Consider the following 10,308-nt stretch of genomic DNA (forward strand, 5'->3'; position numbering starts at 1 on the left):
TACCAAGAAACCCTATCACAAGCCTGTTTCCACTGTCTTGATGGTACAAGAGAATCCAGATCTTCTCTGGGTAATCTCACTTCCTCAAGCTGTGAAAATATACAGAAAAAAAAAAAGAAATCTCTTCCCAAGTCCACCAGCACTTTCACACCACGTTAAGGTCCTAAGTTCAGAGATGACTTTTTTTTTTTTTAATTTTGCAATTTCTTATAGTTCCTCATAGAGTCCTGCACACGGCTGAGAGAAAGTTGGAGGGTCTTCAAACCAGACAATGCTGAAGTTCTGAAGCCATTGGAAAGAGTTCAGGATGAGTTAGAAAGGAGCATTCCAAACAGGTCTGAGTTAGGTAGGAGTTTAATTAATCCATTATTGGTAACAATTAGGAATTAAAACAATATCAACATTGTAAAAAGTTAGTTTCTTCAAACTTGCTCTTTATATGTTGACATTAAATACAACATCTTATAATATTGTGTATTCAGTTGCCTTAATAGGAATCTGCAGCACAAACAAAACGTTACCTCAAATTCCCTGATGTTCACTTTTATCAGAAGCTTCAATGCAAGAAATGATATTTATGGACTTTTGTCAGAGGATATAAACTTCATCCATTCCTCTGGTTATTTAAAATTTTATCCTTGGATGGAGCCAAATACCTGTACCTAGACCCTAGTGTTTTGGCCCTTCATACCACTGTTTTTTACTGAGTAGTAAAAAACTGAATTTTTTTTCTTAGCAGACTGTGTCCTCAATTGCTGAGGCACCACCCACCTGCTGTTAGCACATCTGAAATGCAGGTTCAGCTCTCAAGAGGGGAAAATAAGCCTTTGAAAACTGAACCTGAAACCAAAACATAAGATCCGAGAACAAATTTTTACTGTCCTACAAAGAGAACAGAAAGCCAGTTCTCTCTGCAGGAAATGGCAGGCTATCTTAGCTCAGACGATGAGCAGGGCCAGAATTCATTGTTCTGAAGAGTAAAGCAAGGTGAGGAGACATAAGGCACAAGCCAGCTTCTTATTGGCAATGCCCCAGACTTGTGGGGCATTCCTTTCTGGAGTGTTCATTACCCAGACCTTTTCCCCCTTCTCTTCTCCAACCCTGATGCCATCTATCTAAACCCAGCTCCAAATGCCCTGCCCTGGGAAGCCAGCCCTGCTTACATAGTCCTCACTCCTGGCCTGTTTCAACACCTGCCCATAGAGATTACCTCAACGTTAAGTGGCAGTATCTTCCCCTCAAGTCAAGTCAAGATGGAAGGAAGTCCATATACCACTTCTCCTTCTGAACAGCTCTTGCTGGTTCCCTCTGTGACTTCTGACAGTTCCGTTAGTACCTGAAGTTTTTTGCTAAGAATTTAAAGCTAAATGTCCTAACTAGCTAACTATGTAAATTTTAATTATGGACGTAGATATCAACAAACACATTCATGTGAAAAAAAGGCCTAGTGCTACATTTCTAAAAGGCTCCAAAACGAAGAATTTCAGCTATAGGCCAAAATAAAAACCATAATAGCTGTTTACTGAGCACTATTTGCTAAGCCCTTTATATTATCTAATTTAATCTTTACTAATTTAATTCATACTTTTTTTGGTTAATTAAATTAGTACTAATTTTACTAAAATCTAATTTCACCCTGTGGGATACTTTTGCTATCTCCAATTTAATTTGAAGAAACTGAGACTTAGAGAGATTAGGTCACTTGTCCAAAGCCACACAGCTAGTGAGTTGGAGAAGATGGAAGCTAGTCAGCTGTTCCTGTTTTTCCTGTTAATAAAAAAAATCAGGTAAGAAAACTGTTCCGATGTTGTTTTACCCAAGGAATAAATGACTTAGTCAATCTGGTCTGAAGAGGTTGGGGGTAGTAGGGCACACTGGAAGACAGCACATGCATGTTGAGTTATTTTGGGGGCAGTGGATATTGACTTCCAGAGATCCACCCGAAATCTCTCATCAGGACTCTGGGAGGGAAAAGATATCCAGGAAGACTGACAGAGCAGGAGACTGTCAGAGCAAGAGAGCTTTCTGTGTCTGGCAGGAAAACTAACCAGCAAAGTAAGGGTTTAACCTGTAGATAAAATCTTAAATCATTAACGACTTATACTTTGAGCCACTTGTCTACAGACTAATAAACAATCTTGGGAAAGCCCCTCCCTCAGAAGGAGGCTGTAGAATGCAGCTTGCCCTGGTCTGGCATTTAAATGTTTGGTTCAAATTCCAATTCATCTCTTACTAGATGTGGGGCCTCGGTAGAGTGACGTAACTTGTCTAAGCCTCAGTTTCTCAAGTGTGAATTGGGAGCAATAACAGTCCCTAGCTCACAAGTGGTGTGGAGATTAAGGAGATAATATATGTATAATGTTGCACGAGCATTGGAGACGAGGATTATCCAACATTTGTTATTAAATCAGGAGACCCAGAATTTAGCTTCCCTCTTGGTAAAATAAAAATAAAAACCAGACACAATATTGTTCTTTTTTTCTAACCATTAACCAAATAGCCTAATTCTGTATCAGAGTCTCTGAACCTGAACCTCATTTTTTTTCTGAATGCTCGATGGGAGGAAACTGCCTGAAAGTTGTTCCTGTTGTGGCTGGGGAATCAGGGGCCCTGTCTTTCAGTTAGACCCTTGGTTCTGGATCCACTTTAGTGAGCCCTCCGGATCTTGCTTTAAGTCAAGGGTCTCTTCATTGTCCTTGGAGGCACACACATCATGGTGCCGAACAATCAGCGAGTCTGTCTCCATTTCCAGGCATGGGACAATGTCTGTAGAGTTTACTACCAGCCCAGTTACTATTTGTTAAATAAATAATCCACATGCAAATACTTCTCATGTTAAGCTTAATGTTGTAAAAGCGGTGTTTCATGAGGTAGGGTACAGCTCTACAGAAAGATTCCCTTTCTCACTCCTAGGAACCCTATAGCAGACTTCCTGATCTTTATCCTCTCAAGACTTTGCTAATATCATTCAGATGTTTCTCAAAGAGTTTAAGAGCCTTTGTTATATAGTTGCAGAACTTTATCAAAATGTAGAGTACAGGCAGTCTTTATATATTGGCTCTTATCCACTAACCCTTCCCTGTGCCTTTTAGCCACTCTTTGGGGCTGTCTTGACAGCTGCTTTCCTCCAGCTTCTACCTTGTTGGTGCAGTGACCCCAGGTGGCCATAGTCTGTAGGTGCAAGAGAATGTGAACAAAGCCCAGCCAGGCCTGGGAGGATTCCTGCTGCCAAAACTGTGTCCAGGAATCTGTTCCATATCCCACAGGGGAGAACAATAGAAGGAAATCTGAAACTGAAGCCAAATAAAATCAGTTTTTCTGAAATATGGGCCAGTCCTCAAAGAAGTTCAAAAGTAATTAGCCCCAGGTTCTCTTCATTCAACAACAGCTTTTATTGAACGCCTGCTGTGTGCCAGGTTCTGCGCTAAGCTCTCAGACAGAGCTGGCTCATCCATGCGGGGGCGTAAGAACTGGCTCTTGGCTTAATGCTCTGCCATCACCATCTTGTAATTCTTAATAATCTTTTGAACAAGGAGGCCTGCATTTTCATTTTGCATTGGTCCTGTAAATTGTATCACTAGTCCTGCCCTCGGAACGATGTCCTGAAAGCACCATTACATTGCTCATCCCAAAGCTAAACATTTTAAAGTCCACTGAGCAATCAAAGAGCAACAGTATTTTCTCTGAATTCCATTACCTCCTTCCTCTCCCCACAGCACCCCAGCGCCAGCTTATGACACCATTTTCTCTTCTCTTTCCTCTTTCTTTCCTCCTCATTGTTGGCTTTTTATTCCTCACTCTTTCCCCACTTAGCTTTTCTTTATTGCCTTTCGCTCTCTCTCCCTCTCTTCTCACTCCTCCTATTTTTTTTCTTCTCTCAGCAAAAAAGGATTTAGAAATGTAACTAATGTAATGTAATGAAATGTTAATAAAGATAATAATAGCTGACATTTACTCCCTGGACCTCCCTTTTGTAAAATAGGATCCCTGGACCTCCCTATCCTTCACCCTGATTTGTTATTCTTCATAGCACTTATTACCGCTTTTTAATTTATTTTTAGCTCTCTTCATTAAAATGCCAGCTCCCTGTGAGCAGGGAGTTTCCAGGTCTCTTGATCTTGCTATATCAACAACAAGACCATTGCCCATCCTCCACCACTGCCTGCCACGTTGGAGATGCTCCATAAATATTTACTAACTGAATGAATGAGCATTTGCTATGTATGAGCCACTACATTAAATACACATAATGCCTAATTCATGTAAACCTTTCAATAGTTCTATTAGTAAGTAGTATAGAGGCAAAATTTGAACACATGTCCTTCTGGCTCCAGAGCCCATTCATTTAACCACTAAATAAACAGAACTGTCTCCCTGCTTGGAATACTTAGTTCTCAACATAAAAAAAATGTTTTTTTAAACTTCTCTCTAGTGTTCCACTGAAGATCAAGCAGCTAATGGTATTATTTAAGTGTTCAGTGAAAATTTGGCAACTACACAGCCCACTGTCATCAGGGACCCCAGGCTTTCCTGAGGTGCTACAGACGTGGCAGGCCTCAGTCATAATTAGGCCCACAGTTATTCCTGAACAGTTTCTCTGGATTCCATTTTATATCCACAGCATGCTGCACACTACACCACTCCCGTTAGAGATTAAATGAGGTCATGATATTACATTAGCATCAATATAAGGATTAGTAAATAGGATTTTGAAAAGGGATACCCTCTCTCCCCTGAATATTAGGCAACCAAAATAAAATTTACATTACTCAATATTTTCCCCCTGCTCAGAATTTCAAGATGTTGTGAGTGCTTGTTTACTTCAACACTCTAAAGTGTATACTATATTATGCTGGAATATATATCCCGGATGTAAATTAGACATAATATAGTTAAAATATTGAACATTTACAATGTGCTAGGCCAGCATTGTGCTAAGCACTTCAAATACATTTGAGATAGGTTTTATTATAATTCCCATTTTATAGTTTCAGAAACTACGGCCAAAATCAAATAACTAATAAATGCTAGAGCTTTGATCTTAACATCTTAATGAAATAAGATTTAATAGAAATGTTACATTTCTAAAGATATGAACGGTGAAAGCATTCCAGAATGTCTACAGCTGAATTTAACTACATATATTTTTTAGTATGTCATTCTAAGATTTTACTGTGTTACAGTTAGGTGGTTGTTTTTTGTTGTTGTTGTTTTAATGTTTTCTGTTCTTTCCTAAAAGCATGTTATCTTCATTCTTAAAAACATTAAGTCAAAGAAATAATAATATCCTGTTTGCTCTTAAACTGTTAAAACTTCATGGTCAGCTTTTGGAAAAGAGCCCGAGAGAGCCTGTGAGTACAAGTGTAAAACAATTATGTTATCATAAAACAATTACAAAAATTTCTTCTGGTACGTCATCATGTACAATTCCCTTTTCCTCCTATTTTTCCCAGCCCTAGGCAGGGCTTTCTTTGGATATGTCCTCTTTTTCTTCCTCCCCACGAAACACTGCACTGCACTTCAATCTCTTATCTCAGTCTCAGCTCTAGCAATGAGACACACTGTAATTTCTGAATTCAAATTGGTTCAGACATGTTATGATTTCAAGACCTGTTCTAAGAGGCTAACAACACACCTGCAGGAGCCTAAGAGGCATAATGAGCCCAGGCTATACCCAGGTGTGAGAGGGTACCCATGGGGGGCCAGGTCTAAGAGCGAGGCCTGGCAGCAGGAAGTTCTAGTGTGGATGTGACGTAAAGATGCTGCTCTACTGTGTTATCCTAAGACCATAGCTACCATTGCTATTTTATCAGAACCACTCTCAACATGAGGATTCAGAAAAACCACTACCAATGCACTGGAATTGATATACTACTAGTTGAAAGCTATTAGCTATCCTTGTTCAAGGAAGTTGGTAATGCTAGAATAAGGCTGACTAAGGTACTAGTGTTGTAGTTTCTTTTCTTTTCTTTTCTTTCTTTTTTTGGCTGCACCATGGGGCATGTGGGGACCATAGTTCCCTGACCAGGGATCAAACCTGCGCCCCTGCAGTGGACGCATGGAGTCTTAACCACTGGACCCACCAGGGAAGTCCCTGTAGTTTCTTTAAGCATGGCTCCAGACAGCCGGTAAGCCTACCAGGGAGAGGCACGCCCCCTAGAGGCAGCAGCTGGCAAGGAGTTGGGCATATCTAGGCCAAATGGAGGAACTGGAGTAAAAATCAGAAAACATAATACGAATGAGAAAATCTAGTGGAAATTACCATGTGGTGGTAACATGATAAAAACAGTGATGCCCAGGGCAAAAGGATTAGGGTAGCAAAACTAATTCCAGACCCCACCTGCTCATGAGTTTTAGCCTACCAAGCATCTGCCAGCCAGGTGATTTTGAACGCCCAAGCAAAGCCATGCTAGGACAACACAGGCACTAGCGGTAGGCCTTTCTTTACATTTCTCCCTTTCTTTGAAATTCAGTCACTGTCTGCATGGCTAACATCAAATTCCAATTTGCCACCCTGGAAATTTATTCCCCAATTCAATTGTTAGAGCTGCCTGAGATGTCTTTATTGGGTATTTCATGGCAACACAAATAAACCATGGAAAAAACATAATGTCTCAACTCTCCCCTAAAACCATCTCTCCTTTAAACTTAATACTTTGGGCAGTGGTCCCATTTCACACATAGATGAAAACAAACACAGGACCTCAGAATCATCTGATTCTTGTCCACTTTTCCAGCAAAACAGAAAGAAGACCAAAGGAGTTGACTCAAGGGGCCCACTGGGAGAGTCAGGCAGGAGACAGGATGGGAGCAGCCTGTATGAAGTCAGGAGGTAGGCAGAAGGCAGCCCGGGCAGGTGAACGAGACTATGGCCATCGACTAGTACCAGACAACATGAGTCCCGGTCTCAGCAACCCCGTCACGACTCCTAGGTGGAGGAGACCCATTCTCTCAGATGATGGTGGGGCTAAGTGTGCCAGGAAGCCTTGCACATCCTGTTAAGAAGGGCTGTTGAGCCATCCTTAAATGACACTAGCAGAAATCATCTCTGGGTTTTGAGTCCTGAGCTCTCTGAGCTCACCTTGCTAGAGAAACAAACCCCACCTGACCCTGATCTGAACACTGACCTTGAGCAGGGCACCTCAAAACAAGGTGGGCGGGGAGAGGAAGCTAACAGTTTAGGATTTTACAACAGAAACGTCTGTAGAAGTAATGCCTTTCTTCCGTGACAGGAAGAACAACTAGGAGAATTCTTGGATATTTTCTCTACCTCAATTCCCAGGTGCAGGGCTTCCCGGAGAATGTTTCTCCCCTGTATTCCCAGTCCCATCCTCTCAATGTCCCAACCCTCCCCTCATGTCCATTCCAGCCCTTAGGCCAATCTCCCTCCAGCTAAACTTCTTTTCCACCCTCTCTGCCTTTAGAACTTGTAACTATTCAAATACGTTAGCCTTCTCTTCTTCCCTGAAATGATGACTTTCTCCCTGGACTACCTTCTTTCTTTTGCCTCGCAAGGTCATCATAGCTCAGAAGCTCATACAAATTAGTTCAACAAATACTTATCTAGCTACTGTGTGCCTGGCATGGTAGAAGCTTCTGCAGAGGATGCTAAGATATAAGTAAGACACAGGTTGTGCCCTCAGGAGTCTTTAGCCTGAGAATGGTTATAGTATAAAATACACACACACACACACACACACACACACACACACGCATCCAAGTGAGTCAAAATAAATGCCCTGGATTCTTTGGGGCTTCAAAGGACGAAACGCTCACCTGTGGTTGATGGATCAGAACATTTGAGCTGTGCCTTGCAAGATGGGCTGGATTTTGGCAGGAAGAAATAAGAGTGAAGGATAATAAAGGAAAGGAACCATGAGCACGAGAAGGAAGAAAATCTCAGGGCATATTATCAAATAGTAAACACTCCAGTTTGGCCAAAATGGAAGTCCTGTCTTTATTTTCCAACCCTCATATTTGGCCACATGAGCTGATTATGTTCCATAAGAGCAGTGAACCAGAATAGGTGACATTGGAATATCAATGACATGCACAGGGATGTGTAGAAAGGCGTCGAATGCTAGCCTAAGAAGTCTTCATCTAATCAATGATTACAGCAACAGTTTAGGAAAACTAATTTTGGTGAATATTGTCCCAATTAAAGGCTTGTTAGGAGCTCTGTGTCTACCTTCCAAAATAACATTGAGGTGTTTTAGCAGTAGCCTTTGGAAAAGACCTCTCTTACTTATTCAAAGACCTTATTCAATAACCTAAATACAAAGCTAACTGGGCATTCCAGGCCCACTGGTGGTGATGACAGGCAGCACCTGGAGAAAATATTTGTGCTGTGTCTACTCTTGTGATGCTGGGAGAGTGCTGTGACTGCCAAATCTAAACCAATTCTTTTCTTTAGGAAGACCAGGTACAAGACTGGGGATATTTGCCCTCCGAACAGAGGGTAGGACAGATCCAAGAATCAAAGCAGGAAGTCAGGTCCAGTACCAGAGCAAGACTAGCTGATAGTTCCAAGGATGGATGAAACCTGTAGATGTTGGCCAGGGTTGTGAGACCAGGAGAGAAGTAGAGAGGGTCAGGGGTGAAGACCAAGGGCTCTACAGCAGCAGTAGCAGCAGAGGCCACAGTAATCAACACACCTCCAGGCTCCCTTTATCCCCCTCTCATGTTTCCCTTTAGACTTCTGACCTAGCCACCAGGCAGATGCACAAGTTTGAGAAGATGCTAGTACAGCATAAAGTATGTTCCATTTGGAAAAAATTACTAAGTTTCCTGTTAGTGAAAAGCTTTGGTTTCTTCTACCTATTGAATAGGGTAAAAATCACCTGCCCTTCTTCAAGGATGTTCATGATGCTCAGATAAAATGAAGGTGTAAGGAACAGTTATAATGGAGTCGTAATTATTTTTCAACTGCACCTACATATTGATAGCCCAAGAATCAACCAATAAATATCAATATCTTCCCATACCCCCAACACTACCCTAGGCCCTTTGAAAAGATTCAGAATTTATTTAATGCAAAATCAAATTTAAACATTTGGGAGAAATTTATTCAGATTTAAACTGTAGGATTTCAAAGCATTTTGTCCTGGATCTTTCTGAGACTGAAAAGACAACAGCAAAAAAAAAAAAAAAAAAAATCCTTTCACTTAATCTACAAATATTAGTCAACAAATATTTATTGTCTGTCACTGTCACATTCAGTGATTGCCATCCTGTTCCCACACTGATAAGTGTCAGGTACAAGCAGACAGTCAAAAAGAATTAAATTTTTAAAACTGCCTGTTTAACACAGAGATACATGGTCTTTCATTTTAATCCTGTCCTTGAACTATGCAAATTAATCCCCATCTTACCAAAGAAGCTATTTTTAAATCTTATATAGAAATAGAAAATACATATCCGAAAGGTCACCATATACCCAAGAGAAGCAACAATACAAGTAAGCATTCTACGTTTTTTTCCTACAACTCACATCCACTCAAATATAAATGAGTTTCAATCTATTTGGAGTTGGCATGAGGTCCTTTTTGATCACTTGAAAGTCATTTCTATTTTTTAACCTTGTGGTGATGAATCATAAAACAAATACAATGCAAAAAAAAGTGGATTATTTATTTACTGTCATTCCTCTAAGGATAAAATTTTGAGATTAGGTATGTACAGAGTTGTAACCATTTTTCAAAAATTATTTTTATTCTGTTTTAGAGAAAAGTATAAAAGAAGTGAATAAGACTACCTTATCACCACTAAAGAAGAAACAACAAAATATAAAGGAGCCCTACCTTAAAGTAGCTTCAATGGGCAGCTCAAAAGACTGAATCTCAGCCAGGACATTCTCATAGGTTTGATCTGGGTCTTCCACCAACATTGCTCCTGATTTTCCAGCTGCAGACATCAGATTTTAAGTGCAAAACAGTTGTAATTTATAAGAGAAATGCACTTTTCCTTATAATTATGACAAGGGTTCTGTGTTCACCCAGAGTAGCAGCAAAAACTGAGCTCACTGTCTGACTTCATGCTATCAAAATCCTTGCTTCCAAGAATGTTGCACAGCTGTTGCTGTCCTGTCTCTACTTATAACATTTTATTTATTATTAACCTTGACACAGTTCAGAAAGTTCCTGCCTGATGCCTGCTGTATTTATTTACTTGTTTCTCAAAGACAGTAACTGCAAACTTTGGTAGGAATTAGAAGAATTATACTAAAAAAGTTATTAAGTACAATCGACTTGTTAGGGCACATATTTTAATGTTATTTATGCTAAGTACACCATTAAAGCTATGCTCCTA

General features: G+C 40.3%; 1 protein-coding gene across 1 annotated transcript in view; it reads right to left on the reverse strand.

Annotated features, from left to right (window-relative positions):
- The window catches only part of EXOC6 (exocyst complex component 6), a 205,362-nt gene extending 195,447 nt beyond the window's left edge, over positions 1-9,915 (reverse strand). The window contains exon 1 of the mRNA XM_036828815.1: positions 9,801-9,915. Within this exon, the coding sequence (XP_036684710.1) occupies positions 9,801-9,913 (113 nt within the window). The 5' untranslated portion in view covers positions 9,914-9,915. The remainder of the gene's footprint in view (positions 1-9,800) is intronic.
- Positions 9,916-10,308: the final 393 nt, after the last annotated feature.

This window comes from Balaenoptera musculus, chromosome 16 (assembly GCF_009873245.2).
Source record: "Balaenoptera musculus isolate JJ_BM4_2016_0621 chromosome 16, mBalMus1.pri.v3, whole genome shotgun sequence".
Taxonomy (NCBI): Eukaryota; Metazoa; Chordata; class Mammalia; order Artiodactyla; family Balaenopteridae; genus Balaenoptera; species Balaenoptera musculus.